Raw genomic sequence first — 24,923 nt, forward strand, 5'->3', positions numbered from 1 at the left:
TGGGAACCACTGGTCTTAGAAGCTACAGCTCAAAAGTCTGGTTATCACGCAGTGTGTATACACACACACACTCACATGCAGGAAAACATCAACCTGAATCGTCACAAACTGCCAGTAATTAAAAGCTGCTGGAAGATGTTTCACAAAGGACTTTAGAATTAGGACCTGCACCCAAACAGTTCCAGTGAAAACTCATTTCACCTAAGTTCTGCGAATTTGAGGGGAAAAGAAAAATGAACTGGAATGTTTAATGTGCTAAATATGTCAACGACATTAAAGTCAGCATTTCTGCTTCCTTTACTCAATGACAGTAAATTAAATATTCTTAGATTACTAACAAATGGCTTAGGACAATTTTTTAGGAAAGACTATTTTTTGACATTTCAGACCAAATGGACATAAAACATTTAACTGACTATATTAACTGTTAGTTGCTGCCATAAGTGCTATTGTACAATAACAACACAGGACTTCACTCATTTTAACAACGAAATTTATTTCCAAACATCTTAACAAATGAAGTGTAGGCCATTGCGAGTGAAACCGATGGCATCTTCTGCTCCACGGCGTTGGACCAGCACCTCACAGCTTCAGTGGGCACTGAAGAAAAGACCAGAGAAAAACTGGATTTAGTATGAGTGGTACAGTGTGAAGAGCCTTTTTGGTGATGTCTAGTGTTGAATCACTACAAACACTCAAGTGTGTTTGTCATAATTCACTTGAATTATAAAGATACTATTGTCTTTAGCGTAAGTGACAATTGGTTTATTTACTACAGCACAACTGAACCTGTCCAGCTTCTTGACAACAGCAATAAAAGCAGCTGAGACATTTACAATGGGAGTCACTGACAGTTTTGACTGTTCAATATATTAGGGGTAGCAAATTCTGTGTCATGAGGGATTAAATTAGGACAATAAGCAAATAATTAAATATTATAGGACATATGGTAAAATTAGACACTGGTCAGTTTGTATACACTGCATTAATACTGGATTTGTGAGGATGGGGTTGAGTTTTTGAACGTGCAGGATAAGAAATGTTCATATTTACGGTGTCAATGGCACTGAATAGAGAAAAGCAAATGTATTGTGCACCAGTATGATGTCCAAAAATGGACCTCTCATTTACCATGGTTTTTAAGACTATGATTTATTTCATTTATTGATGGAGATGATGCATAGATTTCTATAATTAACTGACTCTGTTACACACTGGTTACTGTTATACCAAATGTTAAAAAGGTCCTGCTCTCAGTTCACAGAACCCAAACTGCTGTGTGACTGCCACCATAGCTCACCTATCGCAGCCTCCTGGCTTCTCTTTCAGACTCCAGAAGTGTCAGCACATCTCCTTCTCTGACTGGGCCCTTCACGTTCCTGATGATGGAACGGTTGCTGTCGTCCATGAATTCAACACGGACCTGCAAGAAGAGGATTAAAAGATGGAAATTTTGTAAGAATGAAAATCACCAGAAGTCCAGCTTGTTAAACATATCTGATTGTACACGAAAAAGGTCTACATTCATTACATGATTGTAACAGGTATCGCTGTTTCTGATTTTTCCATAGAATCATTTTCAAGCAAATGTTGTTTGGTTACGTTACTAATGTTGCCTCAATGACCTTCAGCATCAGTGCAGCTCTTCATCATATCGCCACCAGGTTGAAATTCACATTACCCGACTATTTAAGATGTATTCAGATCCCTTAAGTATTAAAATCACATTGTAAAAACATTCTACTGTAAGTAATACATTTCCATTTAAATTATTACTTGGCTAAAAGTATTCAAGCATAATGCGAAAAAAACGTATGACAAGATAAATTAGTCACCACGCAGTAGAATGTCAGTCATTCTATGCATGTTTTAGGACTTTCATTACTTCTATCATGTTGATGTTGCATCTTTGGAACTAATTCAAATGACTTTGTGTACTGCTCTACAATAAAAATGTTTATTAGATCCGTTTTGTAGTGTTATCATCCTATGATAACCACATCTCAACATTTCATGAGTTACAATGAAGCCCCGTTTTCAACTTTACCTCAATGTATTTTCCAACAAATCCAATATTGTTGTATGAAGTTTATTTCACTTTGGAGGAAGAACTTTCTAAACCCATTGGAAGACTCCATGTTATTGTTAACAGCCGAACTACACACGTTTTCAACAGTGTGCTTTACTTTAGCAGAGTTCTTGTACTTTAATAATTACTTTTCATAACTACTTGCAAAAACTACCCGTAATATTAACTATCATATGAATCATTTCAAGTCAGTGTTGATTTTTGGTTGATGACGAGTGCATATTTTAAGTGTAAATCATACAGCTTAGCATTAGCTACATGTACATACCTGTGTACATTGTCCCTGGGAACCAGTTCTTCCCAGCACCTTGGTGACCTGCAAAATACAGAATAAGTTACATTAGCTACCTCTACTTTGTCAGTTAGAAAAAAATATTTCCTATACACATACTGACAACCACTAAAGATGTATAAACGCAATACATAAGCGTAAAAACCCAGATAGTGAAGTGGCTAGCTCTGATCGGACTCAGTAGCATGGACGGCCTCCATGATGGAAGCGCGACTGGGGAAGCTAATATAGCTGATATAAGTGGCAAACGAAGATTTAGCCTCTCGTTTTTGACAAAACCTTCAACGGTAAAGGCTAAAATATCCATCTAACCAAGAGGATTTCATTATTTCCCCAAATTTAAACGTTTTCTTACTCTGGCGAGCTTGATCGGCTGCACGCGGCTGGCGTCCATGTTGTCAGGCTAGACCGGAAAGGAAGTCACGTGGTGCGCGGCAGGCATATATCACAACCATGATTCTTTACTTTATTTATTATTTTGGATATATATACATTTTTATAGTAATAATATTGTTATTAAGACGTGTGATTAATGTGATACCATATTTATATGCGTAGATTTTTTTTTTTTTTTAAGAAAATTTATTTAAGAATTTCACTTCCTTTTCCGGTAAAGTGGGACATACCATTTCACAGATGTCCTGGGGGTGGAAAGCAGTGTTGTACCATTACTCGTTGTTTTGCATTTTTTGTTTTATTGGTTTCTTTAGTCTTTTTATTTTATATTTAACCCATATGTTCAAGTATATTTGTACATATGTGTAGTGTTTTTTAAACTAATGTATTACATATAGAATTGACAATAAATATTCAAGTTCTGTAATAGAGATGTTTCTGTCACACTGTACAAAGCCTCAACATAAGCTGATTTTGAGACACAGGATCAGATATGGTCTTTGCACTAAATCTAACCATATTTGCTACCAACGACCATAAAATAAACCTATTTCACTGCACAGTAAGGTTTTCTTTTAGTTGGGATTGTCAGCATTTTTTTCCGCGAGCTTTTTCATTAAACATAAAGGATGGTGAATAAATAAATATATAGAGAAAATAGATATATAGACACATAAATAGACAAATAAATAAATACATAAATATAAAGAGTAAGTAAGAGAGTAATTAAAGAAACATTTTTTTTTTTATTATGACCTCTGTCACAATTGCAACAGTCAGTTACATTACCAGAGGCCCCAAGAGACAAGAAAGAGGAAAAATAGTTGTGATTTTTCTTTATCATTTAATAATATTGAGGATATATTTTGGCCTTAATCTCTGAGTCCCTTCTAGTTTGTGTAGGTGAAAAAAGTTAAATTATTTCTTTTTACAGTTGTGCTTATGAGGCAAATGTAACCCAATGTAGATTTCTGAATTATACAATGTGGTATAAGTTTTTGAAGGTGGGTTTTTATGCAACGTGTAGAGACATATGTTTGATAATGAAAGGAGGGTTCATTTACTTCCATATATGTATTGGGTTATGTATGGGTTGTATTAATTTATCAGATTGGGACTAAGGAGTGTAGTTTCTATGGAGAAAAGAGAAAAACATCCTCTTGGCCAATTTTTAATCAGTTGGGTGGAGAGACTGAGCTGTTTTGTGACACTTTAACATTCAGATCATAAAAGAACTCATCATGCCTCATGCCTAATTTATTTCAAAAGGATCAACATGAGGGGTACTTCATCTGAGATTTAGACCAAGTGGACAGAAATAGGACAAAGCATCGAATTTTTCTGGTTTAAAACACAAAATCAGAAACACAAGTGTTTTTTTAACTATTTAGAATAATTTTATATGTACTTGAGCTCCAGTTACCACATATAACCTGGTACAGACTTCTTGTTATAGCCCTCCATTGGCTCGTTAGCAGAGTAATTCTGTCATCACACCACTCTCTCTTCCTCCTTGCTCAGAACTCAAAGCCTTAAATCACAACGCTAATCCATGTGAACAGTATTTTTAACTTGCGTTCGGACAGAAAGAACAGCAATAGGATTAGAGAATCAGTGAAGAGACTGAGTCCTCAACTCATGCAGTTGATCTTCTTGCACACTGAGAGACACGCACAGCCGCTCTTTTCTTATCTTTTTTCAACCTGAAAGAAGATTTTTTTTTCCCCCTGGGAGACGACGTTCGACTGAAATGGAAATCCTGTGGAATATTTTTATTGTTTTTCACTGATTTGATCTGGACTTGGAAGACAACTTGGCTGTTGGTTTTTATCCACAGTGCTGCCACAATGGAGGGCATAAGGCCCAAGCTGAAAGTGCTGAAAAAGCGCCGCTCCAGTCTTTTTGCAACTGTAAAACGTGACGTTAGTTTTTCACAAAGCATTGATGAACAGGAGGATGAATTTCCCTTTTCACAGGACAAGTCTGTGAAACCATGGACTTCTATGGACAACCTTGATAGTCCTGAAAAAAATCCTGAAAAAGAATTACCAAATCCAAGGAAATCAAACATTGTTAACCTCAATGTAGGTGGGAAAGTGTTTCACATTCCAAAACATTTGGTTCTCCGATATCCAAAAACCAGGATTGGAGTCCTTGCCCTCTGTAATGATCCGGTCAAGCGTCTGACTCTCTGTGACGATTACAATGTTCAGAACAACGAATTCTTTTTTGACAGGGATCCCATGTTTTTTCATTATATTTTTCACTTCTACTGCAGCAATGTCTTGTGGGTAATGGATAGCCTTTGCCCTGTCAACTTTGAGGAAGAAATGACTTTCTGGGGCCTGAAACTGAAGGACACGCCAAGGTATGCCGTAGACACTTAATACCTCCTTTTAAAAACTTGGATAGTTATTGATTTTATAAACAGTTTTTTTCAAATGTGAATAATACGCCCTTTTTATATTTTCAGGTGCTGTCGTATTCTGTTTGAAGAGAAGGTTGATGACATAAGAGACCAGCTTAAGGTCAACCAGGAGCTGATTGATGAGATTAAGCCACACCAGGATGATGGTGGCTACAAGACAATGTTTCTGGGAGACTTTCGAAAGGCCCTCTGGGACTTGATGGAGAATCCTTACTCCTCACTATCAGCCAAAGCTTTTGCTGTGTTTTCTAGCTTATTTGTGCTTATCTCTATTGTTGCCATGACATTAAATACAGTTAAAGAACTTAGAGCGTACAAACTTGGTGGGAAAACCTACATGGAGTGGGTAGAGGTCGCCTCTATCCTTTTCTTTACCATGGAGTACTTTTTGCGTTTAGTCACCACATCGAACATTAAACATTTTGTGAAGAGCGCGCTCAACTTCGTTGATGTGGTGGCTGTCATGCCGTACTTTGTACAGATCATGTTTGAGGTGTTTTTCATCGATACAGAAGACGTAAACGCACAGGAAGATCTGAAGACAATGGCAAGGGTCAGTAAAGTCAGCAAAGTGCTCAAGGTCATCAAGCTAATGCGTATCTTCCGTATCCTGAAGCTGGCCCGACACTCAACAGGCATGAGGGCATTTGGTTTTACCATCCGTCAGTGCTCTGAGCAGGTATGGAGGAATACACAAAAATAAATAATTTACACATACATCAGTAAATGAGGGGACTGACTGAAATAAAAGAACAAATAATTCCCATGACCACCTTAATGACTAAATAGGAGTGAGTTTCAGAAGTCACACATGGAATTTGCAGGTTTAATGCTAATCTTTCATTATTATTGTAATTACAGTTACTATGTTATTAAATGACAAATTCAATCTTATTATAATCAGGTACAGTTACTGAGAGAAAATATGCAGTTACATTACAGTTACCAAAGCATTTGTTGAATATATTCTTTGCAATAAGAAACTCAGACAAGAATGCATTTCAGTGATGGAAATGCAACAACACTTTCCTTCTGAAATTAGAAAAGGGCTCAATAGGTTTAATTTTTAGGACTGGGATTTGTTTCCCAATTTAAAGCATTTATTTGAAAAGTAGTGTAAGGGGGTAAGCTTAGCACAAATACTGGAAACTGATTGTCTCTCTGAAAATCCTTCTTCAGTACCAGCAACTCTGAAGAGCACATTATATCTTCAACTCGTGTACAATTCCCTCTGTAAAAATGAAAGTTAGTGGCTTTTATCAGAGATGGAAAAGAGCTTTGCTGCTGTGCTCTGATGTAATTAGTTTTCACTTTTTGTCAATATAGCTTAGTTGTTTTTATAGAGGATTTGTATGTGCAATATGTGTTGGTTGGAGTCAGCATCCAGAACTGTCACAATGAAAATGATGATTTTACATAATCTGTTGAAAAACAATGTGTATTTTGTATTTATTTACTCTTCCCTGTGTGATGTTATATGAAGACAGACTTGTAATAAGGTTTCTCTGGGCAGGGAAACATGACAAAATCAATTGATTAATGTATGTTGTGTGACCTGATGGGCTAAATATGTAAGATACGGGCGCTACTGTTAACATCTGTTCTTTCTTGGTCCTTCAGGTGTGCTGTCTGTTTCTGTTTATTGCGATGGGCATCTTTACCTTCTCTGCTTTGATGCATTCTGTGGAGGTGGATCAGCCTGGGACTCCATTCACCAGTATACCAGACGCCTGGTGGTGGGCCGCGGTGAGTGAGAAATGCCAACATGCACTTTAAAACTTAACTATATGCATCTATGCACTTTAGGCATTTAGTTTGAAATGCAAAATAGCAGGAATGCTGCGTCATTATTCTGGTGTTTTGGAAATTGGTTGGAAAAAGAAATATATAACTGGTCAGCAGCCTGTCAATCAACCAACCAACCAATCAACCAACCAACCAACCAACCAACCAACCAACCAGCTACACTGTAAAAAAAACAACAACAAATAAAACATAAAAAAAGGGTATTATTCTGGCAGCAGGGGTGCCGAAAAAAATACTGTTAAATAACGGAAAATAACCATCTCATAAAAACACGGTAATTTTCCACAATTAAAATATAGTTTTTTGCCCTAATTTTACATGAGATTTTGCTTTTTTTTTTTACTTCTTAATGTTTAATAAAGAACATTTACATGTATTAAAACAATCAAATTATCTATAAATATATACATAAATCATTTTCAGTGAGACTAAGTTGTACAATCCACTGATAAAAACTGTATTTGGACAGTTTATCAGTGCTTATACATGTTATACATTCACAAAAATACATTTATTCAGCACTTTTGTTGTGAAACCTCCCGTAATTACACAAGATATTTGTCAATTAACAAACAAGTCTTGTTAAACTTACAGAACAAATACTTCTTTTACGGTTAGTTGTCAGTAATTCTATCTCATTTTATTTATTTTTTTTTTTTTACAGTATTAAACTTTAAATTAACAGTTCGATTTCATAAATAGAAAAGAAATATTTGTGAAATTATGATACATTTGCAAATGTACTTTTTCTGTGAAAAAAGAAAACATTTCTTTTAAAAAATTGAAATTCTATGGTTCACAGTTACAGTTTTTTCATTTTATTTTACATTTCACATGTAAAATCACAGTCTATTTTTGTCATTTCATTGATATTTTCCTGTATCTTGAAAATACAGGAAAAATCAGTAAAATAAACCGACCGGTCAGCTAGCCAATCAAGCAAGGAAACAACAAATAATACAGTAGATAACATAGTCACATAATATCACAAACACTTAATATAATAGTTTTCTTTTTAAATAGTTTTTGTGCGTTTTTGTTTTCACTGCAGATAGTTGTACATAGTAGAAAATCAAAGACAGGGGGAGAGTAATGGAGAGATAGAAGGGATGATATTCAGCATAGGACTTGGGGCAGGAATCAAACCCAGCTCCCTGTGGTCAAGATCTGGGCCATGTGGGATGTGGTCCACCAGGTGAATCCACTAGGACAACCCAGTTTAGCGCTTTTCTAAAACAAGGTTACAAAGTGCTTTATATGGTGAGATATACAGCAGAATAAAAACAGTAGAAGAGAAACAGCAACATAATAAGACTCATGAGAGCAAAGGAAGAAAATAGACAAATAAAAGTGAATAAAATGTCAATAAAACTAAAGGCAGGAAAGGAAGAAATATGAGTAAAACCAAAGATAATAATAAAAAAAAATGCTAACATTAAAGGTGAATTTTGTATAATACAGCATTTCTATAATAAACAACAAAATCAGCATAACCGCATATGAGGTAGCAGAGATAAAACAATTACAAAAATGATATCATACCTTTAAGTGGGTTTTGAGGCAACTCTTAGGGTGTAGGTCACATAGGAAAGCAATACACAGAGCAGGAAGACAGACCATAATAGCACATTCCCCTTTTAGTTTTCATTTAGACCAGGGGTGTCAAACATGCGGCCCGGGGGCCAAATGCGGCCCACCAAAGGGTCCAATTCAGCCCCTGGGATGTTTTTGCCAAGTGCAAAAATTCCACTGTCTTGAATTGAATTAAGCAAAAAAAAAATTAGCTTGAATTAAGGAAAAAATCTTGAGTTAAGCCTAAAAAAATATCTTCAATTAAGTAAAAAAAAATCTTCAATTAAGACAAAAAAAATCTCAAATTTAGCAAAAAATCTTGAATTAAGCAAAAAAAAAATTTCAATTGAGTAAAAAAAATCTTGAATTAAGCCAAAAAAAAAAATTCTAGAATTAACAACATAATTTTTTTTTCTTTGTTTTAGTGCAAAAAATAACATTAAATTAGGAAAATATTTACATTTATAAACTACCCTGTAACACTAAAATGTGAATAACCTGAACAAATATGACCAACCTGAAACGTCTAAAGAAAATGAAGCACAATTTGAACTATTTTCTGCCTGTTCCTCAGTGTTTAGTGTCTTTGTAGATCTGATCCATAACGCACATGGACAAATGAGAAGCGGAGGAATAATATTGTTAAAATGGCATTAAATTTTCTTACGTTTTTTCATTTAAATTTCAGTTTTTTTTAAATTTGTTATTTTTTTGTATAGTTTATAAAAGTAAGTATTTTCAGAATTTAATGGGGGTTTTTTGCACTAAAACATAGACAAAAATTTGGAGTTGTCATTATTTATAGGTTATTATGTTATTATTTTTCTGGTCCGGCCCACTGCAGATCAAATTTCGCTGAATATGGCCCCTGAACTAAAATGAATTTGACACCCCTGGTTTAGACCTTGACAAATGAATAGCTGCTGTTTATTGAAAGAGGAAAGGTGCTCAGTATTTACACATTCCAAGTTGCCGCGGCTTCCTTTTAGCTTCTCTGACATCATTTAACTCTGTGATGAACCTCGCTAAGCTGTTCCTCTTGACTGTGCTGACGAAACAGAGGACAAGCTCGGTTGGGGTTGTGACAAGCAGTACAGTACATTTTGGGTGTCAAGGATTAGGCCTACCAGGATTTGTACTGCCTAGTCAGTCCAAAGTGCACAGAGCAAGGCAGAGTCATGTTCTGTACTATTTTTGAATCTATAAAACATGGTAGAGTTTTCACGACAAGATCACATGCATGTTTTTGTGAACGAATGCTTGGAAACACCAACTTGAGCATAAATATCAGAAGCAGGAAAAATAAAAATAAAAAAACCTGTTAAATCATCCAAAGCAGATGGGTTGTTAAAGGTGGATAAAAAAAATCCTGTGAATCAACACCAGCTTTTGCTTAACTCTAACATCACTGAATTGTCACCTTTATCTGGCAATGGATCTGTCTCCAGAATATGATAATTTTTCACATCTGTTCTTGGTAAATGTTTGTCTTCTACAAGGTTATCAGCTTGTGTGTTGATAAATTCCACACACTATTTTTTCAGTTGTATCCATAAACCATGTGAAGACTATCCCTGCTAATCCAATATATTATTTGCTTAATTATTAGCTCAAATATATTTTCAGCACAAATTCTTACACTGTATTTTTGAATTGATAGTGTATCCTCCATGGTTCTTTCTGTCTCATTTTGGACCATTGGGTTTGTATTTATCTGGTGGCAGCTGTTAACTTATATGTGTCTAATCCCGTCTAAAGCTGTGTAATACTTCTCATTTCTGGCCAGACACAGTGATTACATTCGAGGGATGGAAAGTGTGGAAATACATTCAATACAAAATAATTCAAAGTGAAAATGTTAAATACATTTTGTTGAATAAAAAAGTGAAAACACAGTTGCATTTTAGAGGTTACAAGCATTGTGGCAAAACAAAAGAAAATGCCAAACTTTACATTTTGTTATGTAAAACGAGATTTGTGCGACTGATACATTTAGGCAGTACAATGCAATGGGGGCTCTTTTGTTGTATTTGCTTAATGAAAATGAAACGCAGACACAGGTTATACATCTAATTGCTCACTTAGTTGTTTTCTTTTGACAGGTGAGCATCTCTACAGTGGGATATGGCGACGTCGTCCCTATTTCCTACCTTGGGCGCTGCGTTGCATTTGGCTGCATCTCTTTTGGAATCATTCTCAACGGAATGCCTATCTCTATTCTGTTCAACAAGTTCTCTGACTACTATGCCAAACTGAAGGAACAAGAATACACTTTTTCAAACACAGAGCGTAGCTTCCAGCTGGTGAAACGCCTGAGACGAAAGTTTCAGCACTGCTGTGAACCGCAGCCAGAGGACTCAGATGATGACATGCATTATCGGCCCAATGTAAGGCAACCTATCCGTGCAGCAGAGGATTGAGAGAAGCTGCTTGGTAGCGACCTCAGTAACCCTAAATGGCCTTATAACCTATGGGTCTCAAATGTGTAAGACCCCATCTGCCTCCAGCACTGAGCCTGCGTGACGAAAGATAAACACTGCAAAGGAGGAAATAGAGGGAGTGTCAAGTTGAGATAAGCTTTAAGCCTCAGCTTTTCAAGAGGTGCTATTAGCATGCTAAGTGTGATGACTCTTCTGACAAATAGACAAGATGCTGCCGTTGGACAGCTTGTCATATATTTCTAAAAATAGCACCTGACTGCAATGAATTCTGACTTAACTGAAACGAAGGAGGGCAAATATAAACGTTTTCCACCAAGACAGTTGCAGGGCCGGTTCAGAGCTGTTGAAGCCAATGATCCCTGATTCCAGAGTCACACCAAATGTCTGTTCAGCTTAAGCTGATGGAGTTGATTGAGTTACAGGTGCATATATACATACATACATACATGCAAACATACATACATACATACATGCAAACATACATACATACATACATACATACATACATACATACATACATACATACATGCAAACATACATACATACATACATACATACATACATACATACATACATACTTGCAAACATACATACATACATGCAAACATACATACATACATGCAAACATACATACATACTTGCAAACATACATACATACATACATACATACATACATACATACATACATACATACATACATACATACATACATACATACATACATACATACATACATGAATACATACATACATACATACATACATACATACATACATACATACTTTCAAACATACATACATGCATACATGCAAACATACATACATACATACATACATACATACATATAAATACATACATACATGCATACATACATACATACGTACATACATACATACACATGCATACATACATACATACATACACATACATGCATGCATACATACATACATACATACATGCAAACATACATATAAATACATACATACATGCATACATACATACGTACATACGTACATACATACATACATACACATGCATGCATACATACATACATACATACATACATGCATACATACATACGTACATACGTACATACATACATACAAAAAAATGTTTTATATAATTTACCAACTTGTAGTGTTGTAGTATAAAAGATTGGTCTTGAGACTGTTCTCAAGACTACTTTATGAAGGTCTTGGTCTAGTCTTGGTCTTGGAAAAAGGCAGTTTGGCATTTTATTTCAAGACCAGTTAAGACCATAACTGTAGGGATGTCACAAAACAATTTATGTTGTTTTTTTCTGATTAATTTGTTATCATCACTGCTGTTGTTGAACACCACTTCTTTTCAACATTTAGTCAGTTCTTGACTTGGTTCTCCACAGGTTGCCTCATTCTGCTAATCAATGCAAAGGTGAATCATCTCAGCCTGCATACTATATCAGTCTGTAACATTGGAAAACCACTACAAACCTGCACCGTGACACCATGACATGGCTCTGTTGTAATTCTCCATAATGCTGGAAATGTAAACCAGTTGCTGGAGGCTCAAACTAGCTGTGAACCAGCATTAGCACCAGGTTTGTGTTGGTGGAAAATGGAAAAAGGCAAATAGTAACACACTAATCATGAAGGTCATAATTTTGTGGTTAGCTTGTGAAGTACTGTCTTCAGTGGAAGTGCTATTAATAAAAACATCATTATCACTGACAATTTCTTTGCAAACTTGATACTATAACTGTACAATATAATTTCTGTTTTACTCTTAATTTCAGTTATACCAATGAATCAACTTTATGATCGACTAAATAAAGACTTCTTAGGTGTGTGTGCATCTAAGAGGGAAACATTCACCAGTCTATGCTGTTTTATATGAAATGCATCAAATGTCAACAAAGACACATTCTTCTCAGAAGTTGTACGGCCTCTGTTGTATGCTGCTGTGCACTCATTCGGTGCACTGTTGCATGCACCTCAGAGGACAGGAAGTACAGCTGGGGGGTGAGTCAGTAACGATCAAGAGTGACACTGTAATTTTATTGTCAAGGATTACCTGGATTTGTGCCTGTAAGTCCTGCCCGGTCCGACAAGGGCAAGAGTCAATCGTACTATTTTTGGTGGCACATCGGATCTGATCGTGTGCGTCCCATCAGGGGTTTTCTTAGGAGCTTTTACATTACATTCACTGACCGTGGTGGAATGTAATGAAGTATTCTGCTTGCTCTATTCAGTTTTATGCAAGAAAATTGCTACTTCATAATTGTTACTTCATACTCCACTACATTTGTAGCAATTTTTTGTCCCAAGATACAGAACTTTTCAGATGACAGTTTCTGCTCAGTGAAAACCATGCATCTTTAAATGTATCGACACATAATTTTTGTGATGAACTGAAGGATTAAATGTTCCTCCATGGATTCTTTTTAAGTGCAATAAAGCTTTTAAATCCCCCTTGTATCAGCTGTCACAAAGCAGGAAACAGGGCTGATTTTCTAACTAGGTGACTTTAGAGGTACATGGTTTGCACTGGACAGGGACATTATAAACATATAATAATGTCATCGAATATGATGTATTGATGTAGAGTAAACTAAGCAAACCTTAAACCTACTATTTTACAGCAGTAGAATTTGACATACACATTCATGAAGCAGCAAAATGAATCCAAATACACCATAGACTAACACAAATAGGGACCAGTTTCCTGCACAGTGACCACTCGACTTCAATTCTTATACTTTATACATTTTGCTTAATACTTTTGGTTTTTGGAAGCAGAACTTTAAGTGAAGTTTTCACAATGTGCTCAAGAAATACTTGAAAAACACTGGTCTACAAGTAAAAAGCATCCAGAATAAAAGTAATGAAACTTTACCATGTTTGATTAACCAATAAAGAAAAATAAAATCAAACATGCTGATTAGCTGTAGTTTCCAAGATACAGTCTTGGGTCAAAATGTGAAATTGTGAGAATTAATGACAGAATGGGTTTTATTCAAAAGGAATGTTTGTCTTTATCTATTCAAAACACTGTCGGCACATTACAATACATTCACTTTACAGGTTCTATATACTGGAAGATTTATAAATCTAATGTATAAAATGTACATAAATCAGTATTTATGCGTAATAACATTTATCATATAGGCTACATTGAAAACATCAACTAACCAGCACTTCAGTAGTTTTTTCCCCAATTCATGTTATTAACCCTTTCATGCATACTGGTCACTACAGTGGACAGCTATTCTACAGCTGTTCTATTGCATATCCATGTTTTATGTTGTTTTAGTTCCATTTCAGCCAACACAGTGGATACTTATGTACTATCCCATACACTGGAATTCATACCATTACTGTAACTTTGCTGTTCTTGATAAACCTGATCTACACGAACATGTTTTAGTGTAAATCAATTGCTAATTGTTGTTAAGACTGTAATTAACTACTTTCCTAATCAAAAAGTTGGGCTTTTTTTTTTTGCATATTATCTCCATGAAGTGAGTAATAACTAATATTAGAGTATGATAAAATGTGAGAAGCATGAAAAATGTTTTTATTTCATAGTTTTCAAACAGTATATTACTTTTTGATGATTGGTTTTAATCTTTGCTTCAAATATTAAATGCATGGTGTCAAGGTGAGTGGACATTTTTTGTAACTTCATGAAAAATAGCTTTGTAAAAAAAAAAAAAAATCAATTACATTGGGTTTTTTTTATGCCTAAAGAGGTATAAAAACACTTAGGAAAAAAATCTTGACTATGGTTCTCAAAATTAATGCATGAAAGGGTTAAAGTATGGAAGATTTAGCACATTTAATCTCTGAGGCAAATCATTTCTATAAATAAATAAATAAATCAATCAATCAATAAATAAGATGTCTCATCTTATATCTAAGACCATGTTTAGGTCTTCTTAGGAGATCATTATTGGTTCTTGTGGGCAACATTCCTTTAAGAAGGAAGAGTTAAATTCAGCAAATATATTCCCTTTTATGAAGTGTACAGTATTTAAGCTCTGTATTGGCTGCCAACTCATGACAAGTTGCAGATGCCAGTTTTTCCCTGGAGAAAAGGCTTAGGAATGTCCTTCATTTTCACTGCATTGTTTTCACTGATTTACAAAAGGAACAGAGTCAGTCAAATGTTTGGTGAGGAGGCTGTGTGTTTGTGGTTTGTGGAAGCTGAATGTGAACAGAAACCTTTGTGCAGGACTGAGAATAACAGGGTGAACGAATAGAACAGCCAAATGAGCATGAATAAATCAGTTCAAAACCATAATTTGCCAGCGATGAACATATTTAGTTTTTGGCATTTTATATTTTGATAAACACTATAGCATTTTATCACTTCTTATATGTATTTTTTCTATGATTGCTTAATTGAAACTGTATACTTTAACCCTTTCATGCATAGAGGTCACTACAGTGGACAGCTGTTAAAAGGTTTTTCTCTTGTATATTCATGGATTTTGTGGTTTTAGTTCCATATACAATGGACACTCATGCATCATCCTATACGCTGCATTTCATACTATCACTGGAACTTTGCTGTTCTAGATAAACTTAATCTGCAGTAACATGTTTGAGTGTAAAAAAAAAAGGCTAATTGTTATTAGACTGTAATTAACAGGATTTTTTTTTTTTTAAACAATTTTTTTTTTTTTTTTGCATATTATCTCCATGAAATGAGTAACAACTAGTATTATAGTATGACAAAATGTGAGAAAACATCAGATTAGCTGCCTTAAACATGTTTTTATTTCATAGTTTTCACATAGTATATCTGTAAATACATATTTCTTTGCTTCTAAAATTAAACGCATGGTGTCCAGCTGAGTGGACATTTTTGTAACTCCATGAAAAATAGGTTCATAAAAAAATTCAGTCTCATTTTTTTTTTTTGTTTTTCATGCCCAAAGAGGAACAAAAATCACTTGGGGAAAAACATCTTGATTAAGGTTCTCATAACAGAGGATTCTGTTGGGTTTCTGTAAATTGGCTTAGAGTCTGGTTTTGACCAACTTTATATATAAAGTGTCATGAGATAACTTTTTTGTGATCTGGCGCTATATAAATACAATTTGATTGATTGAGTGATTTAATTGGTTTTCCCCTGTAAGTCGCTTTGGAAAAAAGCGTCTGCCAAATTAATAAACATAAACATAATTCATGCATGAAAGGGTTAATAAAGTACCTCCTCACTCACTGCAATCAAGAAAAGCACTTTCTGGGTTTAGATGCACAGACATTTGTATACCTCTTAACATATAACTTAAATGAAAAATTGGAAAAAGAGAAAAGAAGTAGTTCTTAATGAATAAAACATTTTCCCTTTGCAAAGCATTGATAATCATTACATCATATTCATTATCATAGTCATCAACATTTCTCTGGACTCTGTACATCCATGTCTATTAGTAGCCACTTGTCTCTAAGGGATAATGCTGCTCATCTAACAGTATTACAGGATAAGTGACTGGGAAACATGCCAGGGGTTTGTCGTCAGCAACAATTAAAACTCAGGAGTTGGACAAGATGCAGTTCTCTCATGTGTCTAATAGATGAAACTGAATTACACTGGACCACCAGACTCACATTAACCCTTTCATGCACAAATTATGGGAACCTTAATCAAGATTTTATCCTGAGTGTTTTTAATCTCTGTTTAGGCGTGAAAAAAACACTGCAATTGAAAATTTTTTATGAACCTATTTTCATGGAATTGCAAAAAATATCCACTCAGCTGGACACCATGTGTTTATTTTTTACTGATATACTGTGGGAAAGCTATGAAATAATTTTTTTTTAATGCTGCTAATCTGATGTTTTGTCACATTTTAACATACTATAATATTAGTCATTACTCACTTTATGGAGATAATATGGAAAAAAAAACAACTTTTGTTTAAAAAACTGTTAATTACAGTCTAATAACAATAACAAGGAATTGATTTTCACTCAAACATGTTAATGCCGTTCAGGTTTATCTAGAACAGCAAAGTTACAGTAATGGTCTGAATGTCAGTGAATGAAATGATGCATAAGCGTCCACTGTGTTGGCTGATACGGAACTAAAACAATAAAGTCAATGAAAGAGAACAGATTTGAATAGCTGTCCACTGTAGTGACCATTATACATGAACGGGTTAAAGACAATATGATTCAGAAAATGGAGAAAAAAACTATGCAGCCAGCAATGTTTTTAGTCACTACATTAGTTATAGAAAATGTCAATGATTTACAAGTGTTATTTCATTTGGAAGATTGTTCAGTCACATGGTCTCCTCTAATAAAAAAAAGACTTAAGATGGTCCAGAGTCAGTAATGTCTAGTAATGTCACAACAGCAACAGCAGGACTGAGAGATATGTTAAGTATAATTGTTTTGGTGGAATGCATTAAATAATTATCATGAACACTGAGTAAAAAGATGACATAATTTTTTAAGCATAAAACCTAGTGTGTTCCAAGGTTATACTAGTTTTGGATTTTTCATTATAGTTTAGTTTTAACTTTTTTTTTTCTAATTCAGTTAGTTTTAATTCATTTTTAGAGCAGGTTTGCTAGATTTTATTAGTTTTCGTTTTTTTGTTAAATGCTTAGTTTTAGTTTAGTTTTAGTATTAATTTTAGTTTTTTTAATATCTTTTCTCTTCTTTGTCGTCGTATTCAAATAAATCCCAGAAAGGACTCTGCTGCTTTCTCCCAACTTTAGTCTTCATGTTTCCAGGTAGAGTGGGGACCAGAAGACGACTGGAAACCACAAGTGACCACAAGTGACGGACGGTTAAATATCATATGGTGCCAGCAGCTAAATTTGCTTGAGGGAAATAAATCGATTTCATTTCAATCAGACATTGAAAAAGACAAAAACGAAGGGAATTTTATCCATAATTTTTAAACATTTTAGTTTTATAAGCACACAATACAGTTTCAGTTACTTATTGTTCTTCTTTTAATTATAGTTTTTATTTATTTCAGTTAACGAAAATGTTTTTTCAATTCTAGTTTTCGTCATTTCGTTAGTTTTCATTAACGATAATAACCTTGGTGTGTTCTATGGTTTCTATATCTGAAAGGCACATTATTTTTAAACACACCAATGCAACACCAATGTGAAAGCAGAATTGGACATTTTGTTAATATTGCTAAACAAAGGAGTGGATTCAAGTGTCAGCAGTGTTTAGTTAGTTCACTTTCAGTTTGTGTAATGTGTTTCGTTGTTTCTGCTAAGTCGGTGTTAGGTGATACTGGGCGTCTTGGTGCCTCAGAACAAGATGGTAATCAGATCGGAACCTTTCTAACCTCTAGGTCAGGTTAATTCTCAGGTTAATTCTCCTGTTAGTGCCTGTGACCACAGTGCTGATGAAAATCTTGAGTTGGTCCCTGAGTGCTTTCAATGGCAGCTCACGGCTCCTAATATGCTACAGGCTAATTGCAAGCTAATGCTAGGTACTGTGTGCGTGTATTAGGATGGGTAAAATGCAGAGACTGAATTCCCCAATGGAAATAATGAAACAAGCAATTAACCCTCCGGTATCCCATCCAGCAAGGCCCTTACTAAGCGCCAAGTGTGCTTTTTTTGCACACTTGTGGAATAATGTAAAAAAAAAAAAAAAAAAAAAAAAAAAAAAAATCATACAGTTTGTTTTTAATTCTTTTACACTTTTTTCTATTTCATCAACTTGAGCCGTAAATAAAAATACCAAATACTCAATAACTGTCACATTTTTTAACCCTTTAAATGCCGTTTTTGTATTGTAAACAAACCATTTTTTGGATGCAAAAAACACATAAAAATATTTTTTTTTCAATATACTACATAAAAAGTGGATCACATATTTAATTTTTGCAGCCTGGCGTATGTCAATGATTAACTCCAACATTGGTTAATTTGCATTATTATTTTTGGCGCTAGGTAAAATGTTCAAAAATACTAGCATCTGTCAGCAAGTGTGCGTAAAATGCACACCTATAAATCAAACTATTAAATATTATATATTGATTTATTTTTCTGCTCTAATTTGATTTTATTTTTGTAAATCAAGGTCAGCCCTAATCGTACATATCAAATGGAAGAAATAGTGCCTTTTTGGCACACTTGGGAGACAGATGCTAGTCTTGTAATTTTCTTTTGTTTACAATGTGCACATTTTAGTTGGTGGCCAGAATTTTAAAGATCATGCAAAAATGAACAACTTTTGAATTCTAACCTTATTTAAATTGTGAAAAATAATGTGAAGCTTTTTAAAACGAAGTGCAAAGTGTGCCTAAAAGGCGCACCTGGATACCGGAGGGTTAAGCATTGTAACAAACAGCTGTTTGTCACTGTTAAGTATAAATACATGCACCTTTTTCACGTGAGCACTATAACTTGCACATGTAGCTTTTTGATGGCACAGCACTTAAAACAAACATATTTACACTTCGAAAAATAATTGCACATGATTGGTTTTAAAAGTAGTTTATTGATGACTTTACTGTCTTTCCTTCTCAGTTTTTACATCCAGTGGCACTAGCATTTTAACTGATGACTGATTGGCCCTGGAGAAAAAGGGAGACATAAATTAGATCCAAACAGATGTGGTGCAATATAAATGTGCAATATTTAAGTTTAACTTTGTTTAGTGTCCGTGTGTTAATGGATTTTGAAGTGTTTAGTGAATGGTGTTTTAGTGTGTTTGTACTTACCCTGTGCTTGTGTCCAGGTCCGTCAGTGAAAAGAGGCCCTGCAGGAACGACAGCTCTTAAGAAGGTTCCGGCCTGGACCAAGGCAGGGAAATGGATAGGGGAGCCAGGAGTAGTATTTTATTGTTTTATGGGTTTCTGTTTATCTTTGGTGTTTGGGTTTAGAGTTTTTAGGTATATAGCTTGGGTTTTATATAGGTTATGGTTGTGGGTTTTGGTTTATGGAGGTTTTAGATTAGTTTTAACAATTAATGTAGATGTGTAAATTCCCTGTTGAGGTGTAGTGGTTTAATCCAGTTGGCTGAACATTATAAAAGGCGCCCGTTTCCATCAGCTGTGGTTCTGCTGCTGGAGAAGACACTGTTGTGCTGACCGTCATCTGCACATGCACTTTTTTTTTTTTCTCAGCACATGCACTTTTTTTGTAGCACATGCAGTTTTTTTTTTTTTTTTTTTTTTTTAGCACATGCACTTTTTTAGCACATGCACTTTATTTGGAAATAGGGATTATTGAAAATGTTAAAAAAAAAAAAAAAATGTGGCCCATGCCATCTCCTGCCCCTGCCTCTTCTCCTTCCTCAATTCACTTATCTCCAACCACTAAACGGCCAGCCTACGTCACAAGCATTAAGCTTTATCATGTCTTTACAACTGGAAATTTAACCTACTATTGAAAAGAGATTTTTTTTTTTTCATATGGTTGTTGTTATTATATGCCGATGATGTTCTATTCTTCTGTAAAAGATAAACTTCACCACTTCTTACTTCTGTTTATAGAGGTACACCAAATTCATATTCGGACCAACTATCATATCCTAATTAAAAGCATAACCATTTATTAAGTAACGCTAACGCAATATGAAACAAAAATTTCTGTTTCAGTGTGTGTGTGTTTTCAGTGTTTCGTCCAAATACAACAAACTGTATCATACAATCAGGGAATTAACTGGTAGCTACACCTTTAAAAAATAAATATAAACCCATCTGAACTCATGACATGTTACTTTTGTGTACTTTTTAACAAGGGAGTATACTTTCATCCACCTTCATATTTTGAGATGGTGGAATAACAAGTCTTCTCTTAGATCCAAATTACCAAAAAAAAAAAAAAAAAAAAATCCAAATAAACAGGCCTGAACAGATGAGAATAGATCTACAGTCAAGAAAGATGCAAAGGACAAGGCAGTAATGCAGACAATCAGACACCAACTTCCTATGGGTTCATCATCTTCAAACTCATCATGATGATTTGATAAGTGGTTAATTCTTTAATCTGTGTAATTTCATTTCATTCATTTTCATTTATTTATTTGTTTCGAACATGCAAAGAAACAAAATAAAACAAAGCAAATTAAGACAAAAACAAAATAACATTTAAATGGCCAGAATTTATCTTCAAGCAAATACTGCAAGTCTGAATATTACATGGTCGAAAAGGAGTAGGAAGAAGTATGAACTCAACTATAAGTTTAAATAAAATCTGAAAACACTTCATAAACTGATGTGCATCTACAATGTTGCTTTAGTGTAAAACAGAAGTTTGACCCAAAGCTAAAGCTAAAATGCTTAAGGACACTAAAAAGAAATAAGAGAAGAGACAGTCCTGAGTCATAACGTTATCATGATGAGTTGGTCAAAAGCTTTTGTGGACAACAAGATATGACACAGCCATTAACATTTAAAAAAAGTATCTTATCAGAACAAACTAAAAGTCATCTCTCTTCTTGGTGACCTGGAGGTGAACATGTGAAGGAATTGTTGCGTCAATATCCTTGACATTCATTTGGCTGTTCTCCGTCTAATTAGCTCCCAGCACTCATGATCTGTCAAGATCAAGAGTAAAACCAGTGCATTCAAGGAAACAGAATGAATCATACAATTTCAAATGCTTTTAACCAAATGTGCATGAATATTGTGAACCAAATGTCAACAAGTTATGAGCCAGCAAAATAAAACAAAAATAAAAAAGCCAGCTGAAAACCTAAACCTTTTACTTCTTTACTTGCTTCTTTAACCCATAAAGACCCAAAACTTCACTGGTGACCAAAACCATCTACTGATCTAAACTGTTTAATACCTGTTGATCCACTAATCCTATCAATACATGTAAATAATTGGTGTAAAATAGTTTGTCATCTTTTCATGGTCATCAGATATGACTCATTTGGACGTTCAGAGGCTCCGTAGTTACCATGGAAACATCGTTATCTTCTACAACATTCATTCACCAGTAAAACCCATGGAGTTGGATCAATGACAGTGGACGGAAACTCTTGGTTTATGTTCAGTTAAAGATACATTTTAATGAAAAAAATCACTTTTTCTTCAGTTTTTTCTAATAACCCTCAACATGAATGTGAGTTTTTATGAACGTCTACATGATCAGTGAAGTAAATTGGAAAATACCTGATTTTGGCTGAAAAAATGGAAAATATAAAGGATAATGTTAAATGAAATGATGAGATGATGAAATGATGTTTAAGAAAGGATAAATATAGAAAAAAATTAATTTGGGAACAACCACAAAAGTAGTACTGGGTCTTTATTGGTTAAGATACTTTACTTTACTACTATTACTACTACTTTACTTGCGTTTGTTGTTTCATTTGTTTTGTATTTTAATATCTTCAAATATCTTTCTGTCAAATATCTCTCTTCTAATATCTCCATTTCAGTATTTTTATTGTGTATATTTTCATCCATTATGCAGACAAGGCCTTTTTATTATCGCATTTTCATTGAATGAATATGACACAAACACTGTGTTACAGTTTGATACAAGCAGTGCAGATCTTTTCTGAACATGTGGTCATGAAGCAGATAATCAAAACAATAACACAACCTTTTACCCAGATATTTTTCCGTTAATGATCTATTTTCTGAAAAACTCACTTTTTCCTCTGTTTCTTCAGTTTTTGATATAATGACCTTTGAATTTACTGAGCTTTAATGAACATCTAAATTAAATATAGGAAATTAAGTATAGGAAAATACATGATTAACAGTGAAAAACACAAAAATACAGAGGATTATATAATAAACAGTGATAAATCACTTAAGAAAGGTTAAATATTGGAAAAAAAAAAAAAAAAAAAAAAAAAAAAAATATATATATATATATATATATATATATATATATATATATATATATATATATATATATGTATATATATATATATTTGGGAACTGCCACAAAAGCAATATTGTGTCTTTATGAAACCCTTGTTAGCCTCAACTTTGACTGAAGCTTAAATCTAAAACATCAGAACAGGTTCAAACCTGTGTATTTCCTGAACCCTAAATTGGATTAATTTTACTTGAATTCTGGGTAAATTAAGCCTTTTTTCAAGCTAAAACTATGGCTAATTGTGGTACAACACTCTTTTCCTCTACAGCACGGGTGTCAAACATGCGGCCCGGGGGCCAAATCCAGCCCGCCAAAGGGTCCAGTCCGGCTCTTGGGATGAATTTGTGAAATGGAAAAATTACACTAAGAAATTAACAATCCTTTTAGTTCAGGTTCCACATTCAGACCAATTCAATCTCAAGTGGGCAGGACTAGTAAAATACTATCATAATGACATAAATAATGACAACTCCAAATTTTTCTCTTCATAAATGTAAATATTTTCATGTATTTACAGTAAAACAAAGTATAATTTCCCCCCAAAAAAGTGAATAACCTGAACAAATATGAACAACCTGAAATGTCTTAAGAGAAGTAAATACAATTTTAATAATATTCTGTCTGTTGTTCAATGTTTTGTGTATTTGTAGTTCCACTGTGATCTGTAAGTTATAATGTACATGTGTAAATGATAAACTGAGGCAGAATATTGTTAAAATTACACTTATTTTTTCAGTTTGTTCATGTTATTCACATTGTTTGAAAGGATAGTTTGTAGATGTAAACCTTTTCATAATGTAAAGTTACTTTTTTCACTCTAAAACATAGAGAAAACTTGGGAGTTGACATTATTAATATATTATTATGTTATTATTTTACTGGTCCAGCCCACTGCAGATCAAATTTAGCTGAATGTCTAAATATGGGAGCCTCTTTTACACTGCATGAATATGTTGCCTGGCTTGGAACTTTAACTCTTTCGGTGCCAGACAGTTAAGGGGCTAATAAGCCTTAAAAGTGCCACAGAATTTGGCCGTTTTTCAGTATTTCGCGTCGTTTTTATAATCGAAGTCTGAATCGTCATCAGAACTCGCGTGTTCTCCAAAGCCAATCTGATCGGCCCGTGGCACTTTAAAGGTTGTATTCGTAAAGCCGATTTAATCGGCCCATGGCATTGAAAGAGTTAAAAAATTTTTAGGCGTTTATATTGTTATTGACCTGTTTTGTTTATTTATTTATTTATTTATTTATTTACTTTCCTCCGTTAAAGGTACCAGAATGCACTGTCTTGACTGTCTTTACACGTGTCTTGTTGGTATTGCCTTTTTTTGTTTTGTTTTGTTTTGCCTTGGGTTCTGTTTGTTTATCATGTCCAGTGTCAATCTTTGTATTATGAATACATTCCTTGAAATTCTTAATGTCATACTTGTGAAATGAAAAGTTTTAGAAATGTTGAAAAGTTCTATAAGTAAAGTTAAAAAAAAAAAAAAAAAATTTAGCTGAATGTGGCCCCTGAACTAAAATGAGTTTGACACCCCTGCTCTACAGATACCAACAGCTCATTCTAAGATAACAAAGAGAAACAATGATTCTTATTTTCAGATGATTTTGCACCAATGAAACTTTATTGTGAGTATCTTCTATTTGTGTTGTTAGATCTTCATTATCTTCCAACTTCAATGTGGATATGACATTTGGTTCTATCAGAATGATGCTTCTCCTTGACATCTAAATTCAATAAATCTCCTGTAATCCACCTGTGGGTTCTGACCCAGTCTTTGGATGCTTTAAACTGGTCTAAAGTAAAGCCCTCATATTTTAAAGCGTCGTAGATCACTGTCACTTGTCATCTAAATGAGAGGTTCAGCCTTGAGGTGCCTTCATATCTCCCTCATCCTGAGCTCTGGGTCGGCACATGCTTTTCCCTCATCAAGGCTGAACGTATGTTTGTGTTACCTCAGCACTTTTTGACCCAGTAGCATTCACACACCTTCACCATATAAACCCCACTCAGGATCATCTCAGTACCAATCACCCATCTACTCATCCTCTCAACTGGTGAAGAACAGTAAGAGCATCGTACA

The 24,923-nt window shown here is 34.4% G+C and overlaps 2 protein-coding genes across 4 annotated transcripts; one reads left to right on the plus strand and one right to left on the minus strand.

The window, feature by feature from the left end:
• Nucleotides 1–476: 476 nt before the first annotated feature.
• rps28 (ribosomal protein S28) lies at nt 477–6,401 on the minus strand. 3 transcript variants are annotated; one of them, XM_030161025.1, is made up of 6 exons: nt 6,395–6,401; nt 4,218–4,220; nt 2,737–2,784; nt 2,358–2,405; nt 1,301–1,423; nt 477–600 (listed from the first exon to the last, which is right to left on the minus strand). In XM_030161025.1, the coding sequence occupies exons 3-5, from the start codon at nt 2,773–2,775 to the stop codon at nt 1,301–1,303; spliced, it is 210 nt and encodes a 69-aa protein (XP_030016885.1). In that variant the 5' UTR covers nt 2,776–2,784; nt 4,218–4,220; nt 6,395–6,401; the 3' UTR covers nt 477–600. The 3 variants fall into 3 exon arrangements, with proteins under 3 accessions (XP_030016885.1, XP_030016884.1, XP_030016883.1); XM_030161024.1 differs by lacking the exon at nt 4,218–4,220; XM_030161023.1 differs by lacking the exons at nt 4,218–4,220; nt 6,395–6,401 and having other exon boundaries at nt 2,737–2,803.
• Nucleotides 4,347–11,451, plus strand: LOC115437709 (potassium voltage-gated channel subfamily V member 2). The gene is made up of 4 exons (XM_030161022.1): nt 4,347–5,145; nt 5,251–5,884; nt 6,826–6,951; nt 10,686–11,451. The coding sequence occupies exons 1-4, from the start codon at nt 4,625–4,627 to the stop codon at nt 11,001–11,003; spliced, it is 1,599 nt and encodes a 532-aa protein (XP_030016882.1). The 5' UTR covers nt 4,347–4,624; the 3' UTR covers nt 11,004–11,451.
• The last annotated feature ends 13,472 nt before the right edge of the window (nt 11,452–24,923 follow it).

The sequence above is a fragment of the Sphaeramia orbicularis genome, chromosome 17 (assembly GCF_902148855.1).
Source record: "Sphaeramia orbicularis chromosome 17, fSphaOr1.1, whole genome shotgun sequence".
Lineage (NCBI taxonomy): Eukaryota > Metazoa > Chordata > Actinopteri > Kurtiformes > Apogonidae > Sphaeramia > Sphaeramia orbicularis.

What these genes read in the sequence shown, in the direction of transcription:
- LOC115437709 (XM_030161022.1), top strand. Translation starts at nt 4,625, where the DNA reads ATGGAGGGCATAAGGCCCAAGCTGAAAGTGCTGAAAAAGCGCCGCTCC. An exon ending in AAACTGAAGGACACGCCAAG is followed by an intron (nt 5,146 to 5,250) that starts GTATGCCGTAGA and finishes TTATATTTTCAG; the next exon opens with GTGCTGTCGTATTCTGTTTG. An exon ending in ACGCCTGGTGGTGGGCCGCG is followed by an intron (nt 6,952 to 10,685) that starts GTGAGTGAGAAA and finishes TTCTTTTGACAG; the next exon opens with GTGAGCATCTCTACAGTGGG.
- rps28 (XM_030161024.1), bottom strand. Translation starts at nt 2,775, where the DNA reads ATGGACGCCAGCCGCGTGCAGCCGATCAAGCTCGCCAGA. An exon ending in AGCCGATCAAGCTCGCCAGA is followed by an intron (nt 2,406 to 2,736) that starts GTAAGAAAACGT and finishes TGTATTTTGCAG; the next exon opens with GTCACCAAGGTGCTGGGAAG. An exon ending in CCCAGGGACAATGTACACAG is followed by an intron (nt 1,424 to 2,357) that starts GTATGTACATGT and finishes CTCTTCTTGCAG; the next exon opens with GTCCGTGTTGAATTCATGGA.